This window comes from Nyctibius grandis, chromosome 11, assembly GCF_013368605.1.
Source record: "Nyctibius grandis isolate bNycGra1 chromosome 11, bNycGra1.pri, whole genome shotgun sequence".
NCBI lineage: Eukaryota > Metazoa > Chordata > Aves > Nyctibiiformes > Nyctibiidae > Nyctibius > Nyctibius grandis.
In genome coordinates, this window is record NC_090668.1 from 1,324,674 (window position 1) to 1,341,120 (window position 16,447).

The following is a 16,447-nucleotide window of genomic DNA, read 5'->3' on the forward strand; positions in this document are numbered from 1 at the left end:
TAGAGACACCCCGATCCCCAGGGTCTTGGTGGGTGCTCAGAGGAAGGGCAGGGGTTCCTGGTGACACCCCAATCCCCAGGGTCTTGTGGGTGCTCAGGGGAAGGGCAGGGGTCCCTGGTGACACCCCGACCCCAGGGACTGGGGTGCTGGGGGACGCACAGGGCTCAGGCTGGACGGGGAGTCCCACGGACGGCGGGTGCGGCCCCCGGATGGCCGGGGGGGTCCCCAAAAGCACAGGGGGTCCCGGTGCCGAGGGGGGGGGGTCGGCCCGTGGCCCACCGGGGAGGGGCTGCGGGCGGGGCGCGCCGTGCCCCGGCCCCGCTCCGGGTCCCGCTGCCGGTCCCAGCCCGCCCGGGGGCGGGGCGGGCCCAGCCCCGGCGCGGCGGCGGCGGCGGCAGCGGCGGGGCCGAGCCCGGCCCGTCCCGTCCCGCCCCGAGGAGCCGCCGCGGAGCCGGGGCAGCACCGGGGCTGCGGCCGCGATGGCTTCGCCCCGCCGCGGAGCCGCCGCCGCATGAGGGTGCGCGGGGCCGGGGCGGCGGGAGCGGGCGGGGGGGTGGCGCGGCGGGGCCCGGGGGCTCCGGGGGCTCCGGGGGCTCCGGGAGCCCGGGGCCGGCAGCGCACGCGGCAAACCGGGCTGGAACCGGGGGCCGGGGCCGCTCCCCCCCCGTCGCTGCCGCCGCCGCCGCCGCCCGGGGCTGACGGTAACCGGCTGCCGGTGCTCCTCAAGAAGATGCACTTGTTCCGGAGCTCCAGCTACGAGATCCGGCTGGAGGGCGAGGGGGGCAGCCTGCCCCCCATCCAGGGCATCCGCTGGGTGAGTGCGGGCGGGCCGGGGCGGGGGGCGGCCCGGCCGGGGGACCCCGGCACCGCCGAGAGCCCGGGGACACGGACCCCGAGCCACGGAGCCCCGGGAGCTGCCGGCTTTCCCGGACGCCCCGCTCAGCATCCCTCCTCGCCCGGGGGGGGCTGCGCTTGGCCGGGGTGCGGTGGAGCCGCCGTAAGAGGCAAGCAGGGACCCCCCAAGCCATGAGGGACCCCCCAAGCCAAGAGGGACCCCCCAAGCCAAGGGGGACCCCCCAAGCCATGAGGGCCCCCCTAAGCCAAGCAGGTCCCCCCAAGCCAAGTGGGACCCCCCAAGCCATGAGGGACCCCCCAAGCCAAGCAGGGACCCCCCAAGCCAAGCGGGGTCACCCAAGCCAAGAGGAACCCCCCAAGGCAAGTGGGGCCCCCAAGCCATGAGGGTCCCCCTAAGCCAAGCAGGACCCCCCAAGCCAAGCGGGATCCCCCAAGCCATGAGGGGCCCCCCAAGCCATGAGGGACCCCCCAAGCCATGAGGGGCCCCCCAAGCCAAGAGGGACCCCCCAAGGCAAGTGGGACCCCCCAAGCTAAGTGACACCCCCAAGCCATGAGGGACCCCCCAAGCCAAGCTGGACCCCCCAAGTCAAGCGGGGCCCTCCCAAGACAAGCAAGGCCCTCCAAGCCAAGCTGGACCCCTCAAGCCATGAGGGACCCCCCAAGCCAAGCAGACCCCCCCAAGCCAAGCGAGGCCCCCCAAGCCAAGTGGGGTCCCCAAAGCTAAGTGACACCCCCCCAAGCTAAGTGACACCCCCCAAGCCAAGCAGACCCCCCCCAAGCCAAGCAGGTCCCCCAAGGCTTATCGCCGCCCGCAGCCCCGCTTCCTGAGCAGGGCTTTGCAGGGCAGGCCTGGCCCTTCCCTGCCTCCCCAGCTGGCCTGGCAGCGGGCTCTGATCTGTGACCCGCACCCCGCTCCCCCCTCGTGTTTGCTGGCAGCCAGGCGAGGCGTGCAGGGCCCCAGGCGTGCAGGGAGCGTGTTCCTGCAGCCGCCTGCCCCGAGCCCTTCTCCGGGCGGAGCTGGCAGCCAGGCATGAAGCGAGCCCGGTGCCATTGTGCTGCGGCGCGCAGCGCCCGGGCAGCGCACCCCGACCCCAGCGTGTGAACAGGAAAGCCCTTCCCCACGGCACACGGGGTTCAAAACGTTCCCTCCCCACCGGGTCAGGCCGTTTCTGCAGGAGAAACTTGTCACTTGGCAGCGGGACAATGCTCAGCATCACGTCCTCGCTCCCCGGGTCCGTGCTGTCCCCTGGCCAGGAACTGCTGGGGGTCTTCTGGGGGTCCCTGGGGTGCAAAAGGCGCCTGGTCCCTGCTTGTGGCCTCTTGCTGTCCCCTTGGGGCTGGGAGGTGACCCTGGAGCCTGCTCACCTGCCCCAGCTGAGCTTTGTGACCTTCCCCTTCCCACACTGCTTGACCCAAGAAGTTTTTAAGGAAAAAAGTGAAGTGACTTTAAGGGGACAACCCCCTCCGCAGCAATCCTACGCAGCACATGAGCTCCTGCACAAATAAGAAAACTTTCCTCTTTTTCCCTTTTTTCATGATTTTTTTTCTGCCCAGAACTTTTAGGAACTCAATTTTGGGGAGGTTTTTTTTTTTTTTGGAGTGGCAAAAAGCCAGCGAGGTCAGGGAAGGAGCAAGCTGGAGCATTCCAGTGCTGAACTGCCAGACGGGGATAAATGTGACCAACCCCGGCAGCACGGTGGCACGCACAGTGTGGCAGGAGTGTCCCCTGCCCGGGTGGCTCCCGTGGGCGTGGGGACCCCCACGGCTGTTGGAGGGGAGCAGAGCTGATATTTGCAGGGGAAGGGGGTGTTTTTCCCCGCGTTGTGCAGGTGCTCCCAGCGCTCCCGTTCCTCGGGGCCAGGGGACCGTGCCTCGGAGCAGCAATATTGTCCCTTGTCCCCAAGCCTGTGGCTCATGGAAACTCCTCCTCGCGTCCTGGCTCCGTCTTATCCCTCCTGGGGACCTGTTTGCCTGATCCCGGTGCCAGAAAGTCCCTTCCAGCGCTGCTCCTCGCAGCGAGGCTCCGGGTCCCTGGCATCATCACAGCCCGGTGTCCCCACGCAGCTCCATCCTTCACCCTTCCCGCATCGTGCCGCATCCCTGGAGAGGACGGAGGGGACAGAGCGTGTCCCCTGAGCCCCCCTCCTCGCCGAGGCTCCAGCTCTGGCTGGCTGCCGCCTCTTTGGAGGCTGCGGATGGGCGAGGACTTTCTCCGGTGCCGTAAAGCCTGAAATAATTCCTGTTGTTTTCTTCGGGATCCCAAACAAAAGGGACGCGCGAGCCCTTGGCCGGCCGCCCGCCGCTGCCGGATTTCTGGAGACAGGCAGGAGCTCGGCGTGTCCCCTGGGCAGGAAGATGGAAAGAGGCAACTCCTTAGGAAGCTGTTGGAGTCCTACAACGAGGGTTGAGGGCGGGGAGGGCGTCCTGTGGGGCCAGACCCCGGAGCTGGGGAGCAGCAGGGCATTTTGGGGGCCAGGCATGAGATTTTGGCCCGTGTTTTTGAGCTGCCGTGGAGATGAGAGAACCCCAGGAGGGAGAAATCGCTCCCAACGCTCATCCTTGGGCGAGGGTTTGTCTCAGTCTCCTTCGGTGTCCTTGGAGCGGGACCACGGCACGTCCTGCCTCAAGGACAGACTTCCCTTACGAGGTGACAGCAAAAGCTGTTTGGGGACCGGAGCAGCTTTCGCTCGCCCCCGAGGGGGTGGCATCGACCTCAGGGTCCCACGGGAGGCAGCTCCACGCTCCGGCCTCAGCCCGGCTCCTGTTTGCAAACATTTGCTCTGCAGTCGCCGGCGCGTTTCCTGTTCCACGGGGCGGTCACGAGGCTCGGGAAGGTTTACAGAGTGAGTAAGTCCCGGTGTCCCAGGCTCAGCGGCAGCGTGGCCAGCTCGGGAGCGTCCCCAGGGACCTGCTGCCTTCGTGGGGCCGCTTGTTCTCAGTCCACTCCCCGAATCTCTCCTAAGCCGGTTGCAAACTGCTGAGGGCAAGTTGGTGGCTTGAGTCCCCGTCTGGAGGAGGATGGGGAAGCCCTGGGGGTGTGGAAGGGGCTGGAGGAGATGTGGGAGCAGCCTGAGCCGAGCAGGCAGGGGTTGGGGTAGGCAAGGAGGCAGCGCAGGGCAGAGCACCCATCCGAGCACCCGTACGTGGGTGTCCACCTCCATCACTCTCCTGCCTGGGCCAGGAGGTGCTGGGGCTGTTTGGTTTCTGCAGCTAATTACTCCTGCCCTCGGCTTCCTTAATTGGGGCTTTCATCCAGACGGTCCCTCTCACTGGGGTTACTCAAACCTGCCCAGAGCCAGCAGCTCCAAGGAGGACCTGGCCCAGGAGACGCCGTGCTCAGACCCCTCACAGCCAGAAATAAACCAGGGGGGGACCTCAAAACCTTCCCCTTCAGGTGACCCCCGCGCAGGTGAAGCCACCCCGAGGAGGGATGGCCCTCGCCCTGTCTCAGGGTTAACGCTCAAAGTGCATTAACTGCCGTGGAACAGGTCTGACGGCTGCTCTGCCTTCCCCAGCCCGGGTTTGTGCAGCCCAGATGAAAGGTTGTTTATTCAGGGCCGAGGCCATGCGGGAGCCGGGAGCCTTCATCCCTCTGGGCAGCGCCTTGGCACCGGGGTTAGGGCTGGGGGTGGGCGATGGCTCATCCCTTCCTTGCACCGCTTTTCCCTGGAGCATCCCCTCCCCGAGGGGAAAAACCTGGGAGAAAAATAAGCACAAGGATTAAAAAGCACCTGCTGATGGGGGGTAGCCAAAGGGCTGAAGGTCATGGAGAAGCTGAGGACCCCAGGGGTGGGCATAGCTCCCGGCGGAGCTGAGCCCGACCCTGGGTTGGCATCCTGGACCTGCTGATGGAGACGGTCCCCGGTGATTCATAGAATAGAATTATTTAGGTTGGAAAGAACCTTTAAGATCATGGAGTCCAACCGTTTTCTTCGCCAAAAGGGTTGTCAAGCACTGGAACAGGCTGCCCAGGGCAGTGGTGGAGTCCCCATCCCTGGGGGGATTTAAAAGCCGTGTAGATGTGGTGCTGAGGGACATGGGTTAGTGGTGGCCTTGGCAGGGCTGGGTTAAGGGTTCGACTCGATCTTAAAGGTCCTTCCCAACCAAAACCATTCTGTGGTTCTATGATTGATGAATCAATGGAGGATGGATGGATGGAAGGATGGATGGATGGAAGGACGGATGGATTCATGGATGGATGGATGGATGTTGCACCTCAAATCCTGGGTGCAGTTTTAGGCCCCTCACAACAAGAAAGACCTTGAGGTGCTGGAGCGAGGCCAGAGAAGGGCAACGCCACGGGATGGGGGTCTGGTCCTTGGGGGTCCTCCAGCTCCCCAAGGGCTTCCTGGGGCTGTTTCTGTAACCCAACGGACTTTGGGATCTTTTCCATCCTCTTTGTTTGGACCCAGCTTCAAAGCAGGAGGGAAACCCCGGGGCTTTGGGCACCTCCAGCTCCCCCCGAGGCTCTCCCAAGCCCTTCTCCTCCGGCACAAGCTCCGTGTCTCACCTACGATGTCTTTGATCCCCTTTTGCGAAGGTTTTACTTTGAACTTCCTCCTTTTCTCTCCCAGCTCCCTCGTTTGAAGGCACTTCTGAAGTTAAATGGTACCGTGGGGGGCTTTTGGGGCATCAAGGATGGGGCAGAGGAAGGGCTTTGCCTTGGCTGTAGGAGGTCAGTGCAGGGACATTCGCCACCTCTCTGGGTGACAAGTGGGGGCTGAGCTGTGTCTTGGGGTGATGGGAGACCCCCTGGGGTGTGTAGGGTGCGGAGGGGGGGGCCCAGCAGACCCCCCCCATGGCCACCAACCCCCTGCTCTTTGCTTTTCCAGACCCCGCTTTTGGATACCGAATCCCCGCTGGACTATGGGCACAGCCTCACGCAGGTGGGTGGGCTGGGAGAGACCCCCCCGGCCGTGACCTTGGGGAGGGGGAGGGAAACGTGCCTTGAGGCTGTGAGGGGTGGGGGGCCGGGGGGTGCTGGGCTCTGGGCTGGTCCTGGGGGTGGGTGATGGAGATCCCGGGGTGCTGGGGTGGGCACCTCGGCAGGATGTTGGTTGACCATGCGGGGTGTCACCACAGTCGGGGTCAGCCACCCACGCCCCCCCCTCCCCACGTCCCCTACAAGCCGTGTCACCCCCTTCCACCCCCAGGCATCCTCGGAGAAGGTCTGGCGAGCCGGGAAGCTCCTCTTCATCCACCTCACCAGCACCCACCCCGGCCTCATCCGTGACCACAAGCATCACCTGCGGCATCACAGGTGGGACGGCCGGTACCCCTGCCACGCCGGAGGCCACCGCGGGCCACCAAGGACCCCGGCGGGCCACCGAGGAGGGCAGGACTTCACCTGGGGTGCCAGGAGCCGTCTCGGGGCCGGTTCTCACGCCCTCTCCCCTCGCAGGCAGTGCTGCTCCGGGAGGGAGCTGGTGGACGGGCTGCTGGGCGCCGGGCTGGCCGTGCAGACACGCAGCCAGGCCGTGGGCGTCTGCCAGGTGCTGGTGGACGGAGGCGTCCTGACACACGGTGAGGGCGGGCGGGGGCAGTCCCCCGCGCCACGGGGGGGTCTGCTGGGGTCTCCTGTGGGTGAATGTGGTACCCCATGGCTCTCCCGTGGGCGCACGTGGCACCCTGTGGCTTGCACGTGGCACCCTGTGGCTCTCCCGTGGGCACACGTGGCACCCTGTGGGTGTCCCGTGGGTGCATGTAGTACCCCGTGGGTCTTCTGTGGGTGCACATAGTATCCCGTGGGTCCCCCATGGGCGCACGTGGCACCCCGTGGCTCTCCCATGGGCACACGTGGCACCCTGTGGGTGTCCCGTGGGTGCATGTAGTACCCCGTGGGTCTTCTGTGGGTGCACATAGTATCCCGTGGGTCCCCCATGGGCGCACGTGGCACCCCGTGGCTCTCCCATGGGCACACGTGGCACCCTGTGGGTGTCCCGTGGGTGCATGTAGTACCCCGTGGGTCTTCTGTGGGTGCACATAGTATCCCGTGGCTCTCCCATGGGCACACGTGGCACTCCGTGGCTCTCCCATGGGCACACGTGGCACTCCGTGGCTCTCCCATGGGCACACGTGGCACTCTGTGGGTCCCCCGTGGGCGCACAGCCGGGCTCACGCCGCTCTCCCCCCGCAGTGAGGCAGGAGTGGCATTTCCAGGACAAGGACACCCAGTTTTACCGCTTCGCCGAGCTGGAGCTGAGCCCCGAGCCCGGCGCTGGGCTCCGGGACGCCGAGGAGCTGCTGGAGGCACTGGCCTTCCTGGCCCAGCTGGGCCCCGACGCGCTGCTCACCATGGCCCTGCGCAAGCCGTGAGTGGCCCGGGGGGGCACACGTGGGGACCAGGGAGGGGGACGTGGGGCTCATTTCGACCCCGCTCCGTGGGGTCTGTGGCACCAAAGGGGCCACCCGGGCGTCTCCTCCTCGGCTGTCGGGTGGGGGGAGCAGGCAGCTGCCTGGGGAGGGGGTTGTGCCTGTGGGGGGGTGTCTGCGCCCCGGGACGTGGCTGGGAGGGGGGACACGGTCGGCTGCTGACCCCCCGCTCCCCCCCAGGCCTGCCCAGCGCACGGAGGATGAGCTGGAGCTCATATTTGAGGAGCTGCTGCACATCAAAGCCGTGGCTCATCTCTCCAACTCGGTGTGTGTCCTCCCCCAACCTGCTCCTGGTCCCCAAACCCTCCTGGTCCCCAAACCCTCCTGCATCCCATCCCTTCCCATCTCAGCATCCCCTCCTGGCCCTCTCGGAGCATCCCTGGGCCCCCTTCCCACCCCGTCCCCCGTGCCCACGCGTGTCCCCTCCTGGGGTGACCCTCATGGCAGGTGCCTCTCGTAGGTGAAGCGGGAGCTGGCGGCCGTGCTGATGTTCGAGTCGCACCAGAGAGCAGGGACCGTGCGTGAGTGTCCCCAGGAGCTGTGCAGGGCTGGGTGGTCCCCTGGGAAAGGGTCCCCAGCCTCAGGGGGGTGGCTGGAGCCATCGTCCTCAGGGTGGGTGCTCCAGGGGTGGGATGCTCCTGCTGCCTCTTCGTGGAGCAGGGGTGGAGGAGACGTGGGCTGGGGGGCTGGGGATGGGGGGGGCTGATGAGGGGCGCTTGGGGGCTTCCCCTCTCTGACTGCCAGACACAACCGGTCCCCCTGCAGTGTTCAGCCAAGGAGACAAAGGCACGTCGTGGTACATCATCTGGAAGGGCTCGGTGAACGTGGTCACCCACGGCAAGGTGGGCGCGTCCCTGCGGCGGCAGCGGGGCTCTCATAGGGTCATATCACAGACTGGTTTGGGCTGGGAGGGACCTTAAAGCCCATCTCATTCCACCCCCCCGCCACGGGCAGGGACACCTTCCACCAGCCCAGGTTGCTCCAAGCCTCATCCAACCTGGCCTTGAACACTGCCAGGGAGGGGGCAGCCACAGCTTCTCTGGGCAACCTGGGCCAGGCTCTCACCACCCTCACAGCAAAGAATTTCTTCCCAATATCTCATCTCAATCTCCCCTCTTTCAGTTTAAAACCCTTCCCCCTCGTCCCATCACTCCATGCCCTTGTCAAAAGCCCCTCTCCAGCTTTCCTGTAGCCCCTTCAGGTGCTGGAAGGTGCTAGAAGGTCTCCCTGGAGCCTTCTCCGGGCTGAACAGCCCCAGCTCTCTCAGCCTGTCTCCAGAGCAGAGGGGCTCCAGCCCTCTGAGCATCTCCGTGGCCTCCTCTAAACTCGCTCCAGACACCCCACATCACTGTCCCCCGGTGGGGATGAGGGCTCCCACCCTGACCCTCACCCTCCGTGTCCCCCCCTGTCCAGGGCTTGGTGGCCACCCTGCACGAGGGGGACGACTTCGGGCAGCTGGCGCTGGTGAACGACGCGCCACGGGCGGCCACCATCATCCTGCGGGAGGACAACTGCCACTTCCTCCGCGTGGACAAGCAGGACTTCAACCGCATCCTCAAGGTGAAGGGCAGGGGGGGTGCTCGCGGGCCGTGCACCCTCCGGGGTGTTTGTGGTGGAGGACACGTCTCTTTGGGGTGCAACCAGCCCAGCCAGGTGTTGCGTGGTGGACCTGGGGCGGGCTGACGGCTGGTTTCTCTCCGTAGGACGTGGAGGCCAACACGATGCGCCTGAAGGAGCACGGGAAGGTGGTGCTGGTCCTGCAGAAGAACCTGCAGGGTGGCAGCAGCCAGCCGGCCACGGCGCGGAGCAGCAGGTGACAACAGCCTGTCCCCATCCCTCCTCACAGCCTGGCCCCCCGCTGCGTCCTCCGCCGCTTGCTGGCTTCCCTTGGAGGAGTTTACTGGTGGGACCGTGTCCCCGGAGGGGGAGAAGGGGTGCCAGGCCATGCTGACCACCTGCGCCGAGTGGCCTGGTGGCCCGGTGTGGTGGTCCTGCCCCACAACTGGGGTGCTGCGTCCTTCCCTGACGTGCCCCGTGCTCTGCCCACCAGGTACTCGGTGATGGCTGGGACGCCGGAGAAGATCCTCGAGCATCTGCTGGAGTTCATGAGGCTGGACGCCACGGTCTACGACCCCGTGGGTAGGTGGGGGTCACCCCCTTGGGCTGGGGGCCACGTCCCCAGATGGGGCTGGGGACGGGGTGCTGGCAAGGGGACCGAGCAGGGCTGTCTTCTCCCCCATGTTCAACCCAAAAAGCTGCTCCTCTCGCCCTAAAAATCCCCTGTGGGGCCAGGAGAGGTGGGAGCAAAGTGCTGGGAGCCAGGAGATGTCCCCAGTGGGTGACAAACTGGAGCTGGTGACAGCAGCCACCGCCTTGGCGTTCACCCCCCACCCAGCCCCACACTTTTAGTGCAGCCCTTTGGTTTTCTTTCATCCCCCAAAGCTGCACCCTTGACCTTCCCGTGGTGTTGAGGAGCAAAAAATGACCCTGTCCTGGCCAGCCGTGCTGTGACCGCCGTGTCCCCAGCCGAGGGTGACTGCTGGTGGCCTCCTCTCTTGCAGACACCTTGCTGGGGGATTTCCTGCTGACCTACACCGTGTTCATGCCGACCTCGCAGCTCTGCAGGGCTCTGCTGCACCAGTATCCTTCTGCTGCTGGAGTTGGGGGGGACCCATCCCCATCCCGTGCCACGCACCCCCCTGCCAGGGACCAGCTTGGTCCCTGTCACCCCGGTGGGACCTCAGGGCTTGGCCAGGGGACCCGCAAAACCCCAGGGCACAGGGGACATCCCCATCTCCCATCCTGTCCTGGGTAGCCGCGTATGGGGGGTCCTTGCCCGCTCCCCACCACCCATGCTGGTGCCCTTGACTGGTCCCAGTTTCCGCGCGGAGCCGTTGGAGGGCTCGGAGCAGGAGAAGGTCACCTACGCCCTGCACAAGCGCCGCAAGATCCTGCGGCTGGTGAGCCAGTGGGTGCTGCTCTACGGGCGGCTGCTGCAGGGCGACCGCAGCACCACGGCCCTGCTGCAGGTACCGGGACCGGGGGGACGGGGGGGTGTCCTGGGAGCGGGGTGACAGCGGGGATGGGGATGTCCCAGCACCGGGGTGACAGGGGGGACGTCCCAGAACTGGGGTGACAGCGGGGATGGGGATGTCCTGGGAGTGGGGTGATGGGGGATGTCCTGGGAGCGGGGTGACAGCGGGGATGGGGATGTCCTGGGACCAGGGTGACAGGGAGGATGTCCTGGGAGCGGGGTGACAGCGGGGATGGGGATGTCCCAGCACCGGGGTGACAGGGGAGATGTCCCAGCACTGGGGTGACAGCAGGGATGGGGTTATCCCAGCACTGGGGTGACAGCGGGGATGGGGATGTCCTGGGAGTGGGGTGACAGCGGGGATGGGGATGTCCTGGGAGTGGGGTGACAGCGGGGATGGGGATGTCCTGGGACCAGGGTGACAGCAGGGATGGGGATGTCGTGGGACCAGGGTGACAGGGGGGATGTCCTGGGAGCGGGGTGACAGTGGGGATGTCCTGGGAGTGGGGTGACAGCAAGGATGGGGATGTCCCAGCACTGGGGTGAGAGCAGGGATGGGGATGTCCTGGGACCAGGGTGACAGGGGAGATGTCCCGGCACCGGGGTGACAGGAGGATGGGGATGTCCCCAGCTGGGTCTGGCTGTGGCCACGCCGTGGTGACCACCTGGCACCTTCATCCCGCAGAACCTCGCGGACCTGGCGAGCCGGGACCCTCGCCTGGGCGGGCTGGGCCAGGAGCAAGCGCAGGAGCGGCGACGGCCCCGACCGTGAGTCCCCCGGGGCAGGAGGGGTGTCCCCATCTGTGACATCCCCCTGTGACACTGCCGATGCCCGTGTCCCTGCGTCCTGCACCCCTGCAGGGGGATCGCACCGTCCGTGGGGCCGAGCAAAGCAGCGATTGCCAAGACCGTGGGGATGCCAGCGGCTCTAGGGCCACCTTGTCCCCGGCGTGGGGGTGTCCCAGGCACAGGGAGGGTGTCAGACCCCGCCGTGGGGCAGGGACACTCGGGGAGGTTGGTGGTGGGCTGTGGGGCTCCAACACCCCCTTTTTATCTCTCCGCAGGCTGGAGAACGGAGACGGCAGCGCTTCTCCCCAGCCCAAGGTAGGGACGGAGGGCTGGGTGGCCCCTGCTCTCTGGGGACCCCCCCAGCCGGAGGGGTGGCCGGCGGGGTGACATCGTGCCCGCTCTGTCCCACCTTGGCGCAGGCTCGGGGCTCGGGGAGCTGGTTCGGGAGCCAGGAGGAGGCGATTGCGCACGGCAGCTGTGCCCTGAGAGCCCAGGACAAAGGTACGGCCACCACGGTGGGGACCGTCCCCTCCCCGGTGGCTGGGACCCCAAAACCCTCTACCCCCCACCCCGTAGTGCCCTACGAGATCTACCGAGCGGACCACTCGTGCCTGGTCACGGTGCTGCCCGTCAACGCCTCGGTGCGGGATGTCCTGCGGTCCCTCGCCCCCCGGCTCGGCCGCGACGGGGACCACGTCCTGGTGAAGGTGAACTCGGCTGGAGGTGAGTGACCGGGGTGTCCCGGGGACACCGTGGCCTTGGGGACTCTCCAGTGGGTGGCCGCCGTGCCACAGGATCGGGCCCCTTCCCCGTCCCAGCACCCACCATCCCCTCTCCCGCAGATAAAGTGGGGCTGCAGCTGGACGCCGTCGGGGTGTTCACGGCGCTGGGGCTCAACGAGAGGCTCTTCGCCGTGAGCGTGGAGGAGCTGGGCAGCCTGGTGAGCGCAGGGCAGGGGGTCCCAGGGGTGGGCTGGCCCCCTCCAAGCGGGGTGTGGGGCTGCGGTGTCCCCAGAGCAGCTCAGGGCTGGGGGTGTCCGTCCCTCCCCGGGGCAGGGGCTGGTGTTGCCATCCCTGCTGCGGTGGCTGATGGCAGGAGGGGTTGGGTGTCCTCTCTGCTGCGCACAGACCCCCCACCCGGAGCAGCTGGGCCCCCACGTCGGCTCCTCAGAGACCCTGGACCTCATCAGCTCCAAGGACCTGGCCAGCCACCTCACCGACTACGACTGGAACCTCTTCAAGAGCATCCACCAGGTACGAGCAGCACCTAGGCTGGGGTGGGTGACACCCCCAGGGTGGCTTTCGGGACACCCCTCAGCCACCGCCTTGGGCTTGGCAGGTGGAAATGATCCACTACATCGTCGGGCCGCAGAAGTTCGGCGAGGTGACCACGGCCAACCTGGAGCGGGTCATGCGGCGCTTCAACGAGCTGCAGTACTGGGTGGCCACGGAGCTGTGCCTGTGCCCCGAGGTGGGCAGGCGAGCCCAGCTCCTCCGCAAGTTCATCAAACTGGCCGCCCAGTGAGTGCCTCGCCACCCGGTCCTGCCAGGATGGACCCGGGGGTGGCCTCCAAGCCTGACTCCGTCCTCGCCCGCAGCCTCAAGGAGCAGAAGAACCTGAATTCCTTCTTCGCGGTGATGTTTGGTGTGAGCAACACGGCCGTCAGCCGCCTGGCCAAGACCTGGGAGGTAACCAACCACCCTGGGGCTGCTGACAGCCCGGCGAGGTCCCCCGAGGTCGGCAGGGATGGACCCGAGTCCCCTGGCTTCATACAACCACAGACTGGTTTGGGTTGGGAGGGACCTTAAAGCCCATCCAGTCCCAACCCCCTGCCACGGGCAGGGACACCTTCCACCAGCCCAGGTTGCTCCAAGCCCCATCCAACCTGGCCTTGAACACTGCCAGGGAGGGGGCAGCCACAGCTTTTCTGGGCAACCTGGGCCAGGGTCTCACCACCCTCACAGCCAAGAATTTCTTCCCAATATCTCATCTCAATCTTCCCTCTTTCAGTTTAAAACCGTTCCCCCTCGTCCCATCACTCCATACCCTTGTCAAAAGCCCCTCTCCAGCTTTCCTGTAGCCCCTCCAGGCACTGGAAGGTGCTAGAAGGTCTCCCTGGAGCCTTCTCTTCTCCAGGCTGAACAGCCCCAGCTCTCTCAGCCTGTCTCCAGAGCAGAGGGGCTCCAGCTTGCCCAAGGGGTGAAGGTGACCTGGGTGACCCGGGTGCTGGGGTCCAGGCAGACCCTGAAATGGGGCGGGTGGGGAGCAGGAGGTGCCGGAGGAGCTGGGGGGTCCCTGGGGGTGGGAGAGCCGGGGTGCCAGCGCTGGTGACCCTCTCTCTGTGCAGAGGCTGCCCCATAAGATCAGGAAGCTGCACGCGGCGCTGGAGAGGATGCTGGTGAGCGCAGCCCCTTCCCACCCCATATCCCCCTTCCCACCACATGTCCCCCTTCCCACCCCATATCCTCCTTCCCACCCCATGTCCCCCTTCCCACCCCGTATCCTCCTTCCCACCCCATGTCCCCCTTCCCACCCTGTATCCTCCTTCCCACCCCGTGTCCCCCTTCCCACCCCGTATCCTCCTTCCCACCCCGTATCCCCCTGCCCACCCCGTATCCCCCTGCCCACCCGATGTCCCCCTTCCCGGTAGGGTCTGTCCCTGCTCCCCAGAAGGTGCAGGGTCACAGGGGGGCTGTGGAGGCACGTTCCCCCCCCCCCCGCCTTTCTCCGTGCCCCCGTGGCAGGCAGCAGCCAGCGCTGTGTCCCCTGCCTGCCCCTGCTGAGGTCCCGCTCCGTCCCCAGGACCCGTCGTGGAACCACAGGGTCTATCGCCTGGCTGTCGCCAAGCTGAGCCCCCCCATCATCCCCTTCGTGCCCCTGCTCCTCAAAGGTGGGTGCCTCGGCTGGGGGTGCAGGTGGGAACGGGCTGGGGTGGCAGGGACCCCTTGGACGCATCCAGCCCTCCCTGGGGACGAGGAAGCCGGATCTGATCCCTAAACCCCCCCAGACATGACGTTCATCCATGAGGGCAACCGCACGCTGGCCGAGAACCTCATCAACTTCGAGAAGATGGTGAGTGGGGGGGTTCCTCCCCGGGGACCTGCTGTCCCCCCGTCCCCTGGGGTGCAGAGCCAGAGCATCCCCGTGGCGTTAGGGCAGACCCCCACCCCCGAGGAGGTCACGGGGCAGCCGCAGCCGCTGCTGAAGCCGGAGGGGACCGTGTTTCACCAGCAAAGTGGGGCTGGGGGACAGCGGGTGACCTCTGTGCCTTGCCCGCAGCACATGATGGCACAGACGGTGCGTGTCCTGCAGCGCTGCCGGGGCCACGCGCACGGTGAGTGTTCCTGGGGCGGGGGACGGGGACGGGGGCTGCTCTGGGGATGGTGCTGAGCTCCTGCTCTCTCCCCACGCCCAGCTCCTCTCTCCCCGCTGCGGAACCGCTCCCCGCACCGGCCGGAGGACCCCAAGGCCGTCAGGATCTCCACGTGTACGTCTGGGGCTCGCCCATCTGCCCCCCACCCCTCAGGGCCACCCTTGGGGGAGCGTGCAGCCACCGTCCTTGGGGTGGGGGGTGGTCCCGAGGGGACATCCCAGGGGGCATCAGCCCCAGCAGGCTGGGGCATCGCTTTGCCCCACAGGGCGAGTCTGTCCCCACTTGCTCCTGCTCCTTCAGCTTCAGTGGGTTCATGGAGGGGATGGAGGGGATCCATGAGTCAGGGGAGAGGGGTGGAGGGGATGGAGGGGATCTGTGATGGAGGAGGACCAGGGAGCCCAGGTGGAGGTGATGGAGGGGGACTGGGGAGCCCAGGCAGAGGCAGGAGCCCAGCCTGGTCTCGGCTCTCCCCGGCAGGCTCGGAGCAGTCCCTGAGCGTGCGGAGCCCCGTCTCCACCTGGGCGTACCTGCAGCACCTCAAAGCCATCGACAGCCAGACCGAGCTGCTGCGGCTCTCCCGTGACCTGGAGTCCTGACGGGGCCGGGGGGACCTGGAGCAGGGACCCTGGAGCAGGGACCCCCGGAGCAGGGACGCTGCAGCCTGACAGCAGGGATAGCCCCGTGGTTCTGCCCCCGGTAGCACCGGGCACGGGGCTGTGCTGGATCGGGCCCAGGGCAGCCTCTGCTCGGCCGTGCCGTCGGCTGCGGGCGCCGGGAGCCCGCGTGGGCTGCAGGCAGGCGAGGGCCACGGACGGCGGAGGGAGCAATAGAGGTATTTTTGTATGCAAGGCTGCACCCCGCTGTCTTCTCCGTGCAGCAACCTGGATTCGCCCCCCGCACCGGGCAGAGGGGAGGAAGGAGCCCTGGCTGCCCTGGTGCTGCCTGCCCTGGACATGCCAGGCTGGAAGATGCCCCGTCCTCCTGGAGGGACCCAGGCCGGGGCATCCCTGTGAGCTGGGAACACCACGTCGGTCTCCGTTGGGGTGCAGACCCCCAGGCTGAGCTCAGGGTCTGGCTCGTGCTGCCCCACGGATCCTGGGGGCAGCCCCAGAGGGGACCTGCCCTTCCTGCTGTCCTCTGTGTCCCGTGGGAGGTGCTGGCTGCGTCCGCTGTCCCAGCCTCTGGGAGCTGCACGACCCCAGCAGCCACGGGGAAAGTATCTTGTTCCCCCCCAAAGACTGCTGGGGCTTAAACCAGCCCCTGCTGCCAAACCTTGGGCTGATCACAGCCTCCTCTGTGCCTCAGTTTCCCCACATGGGTGGGGGCAGAATAGCCACGTACAGCCGTGGTGCGGAGGCAGGACAGCATCCATCGTGGAAGGACGCTGTAGTGGCCTCGTGATGGAGATGGTGATCTGCTCTGGTTCCCAACCCATCACCAGTTGCCTCTGGGCCACCAGCAAGGGTTTGGGGAGATGTCTTGGAGGAGGCAGAGCTGCCGGACCCCAGGGGTGGGGACCCCCATCCCTCCCCGCCCCCAAGAGCATCCCTCTATGCTCATGGAGCAGTTTCAGCCATGACCTTCCCAACGCTCTGAGCAGCCCTGGGTGAAGCTGCGGGGTCCAGGGGAAGTCACTGCCCTGAAAAGCTCCCACATTTGCAGGGTGCCAGCGTGGGGGGGGCTCGCAGCCCCTGGCAGGTCTGTGCCCCAGCCACGAGCCAAAGCCCCCCCCAGCCTTGCCCCACCACGGCGGGGCTACAAGGGACCAGAGAGCTGCGTCTCGTGATGCAAACGAGCGGGATGCTTAAAATAAAAGTCCCATCACACCTAAATAACGTTTCAAGCGACATCTCTAATGGATCTGCTGGGCTCTGGGTGGGCAAAGACCCCCCAGAGAAGCTTCCTCCATGCTCCTCCACCAGCCCCCGGGGTCATACACGTGAGGAGTGGAGCAATACTGGGATACTGGATTTACCAGCCCTCCTCCCACTCCAGGCAGCCTATAATTAAGCCGTGCCCATAAT

At 66.5% G+C, this 16,447-nt stretch overlaps 1 protein-coding gene across 3 annotated transcripts; it reads left to right on the forward strand.

The window, feature by feature from the left end:
* The first annotated feature begins 438 nt into the window (after positions 1-438).
* On the forward strand, positions 439-16,258 carry RAPGEF3 (Rap guanine nucleotide exchange factor 3). 3 transcript variants are annotated; one of them, XM_068409786.1, is made up of 27 exons: positions 439-517; positions 728-814; positions 5,688-5,741; positions 6,009-6,115; positions 6,257-6,378; positions 6,992-7,166; positions 7,408-7,492; positions 7,688-7,748; positions 7,993-8,069; positions 8,641-8,787; positions 8,931-9,040; positions 9,278-9,366; positions 9,789-9,867; positions 10,106-10,256; positions 10,947-11,029; positions 11,326-11,365; positions 11,470-11,773; positions 11,893-11,990; positions 12,178-12,303; positions 12,389-12,570; positions 12,648-12,738; positions 13,398-13,448; positions 13,853-13,940; positions 14,058-14,122; positions 14,330-14,384; positions 14,466-14,537; positions 14,901-16,258. In XM_068409786.1, exons 1-27 carry the CDS (start codon positions 512-514, stop codon positions 15,017-15,019), a joined length of 2,724 nt encoding a protein of 907 aa, XP_068265887.1. In that variant the 5' UTR covers positions 439-511; the 3' UTR covers positions 15,020-16,258. The 3 variants fall into 3 exon arrangements, with proteins under 3 accessions (XP_068265887.1, XP_068265888.1, XP_068265886.1); XM_068409785.1 differs by having other exon boundaries at positions 512-814; positions 11,470-11,551; positions 11,627-11,773; XM_068409787.1 differs by lacking the exons at positions 14,330-14,384; positions 14,466-14,537; positions 14,901-16,258 and adding an exon at positions 14,205-14,279.
* The last annotated feature ends 189 nt before the right edge of the window (positions 16,259-16,447 follow it).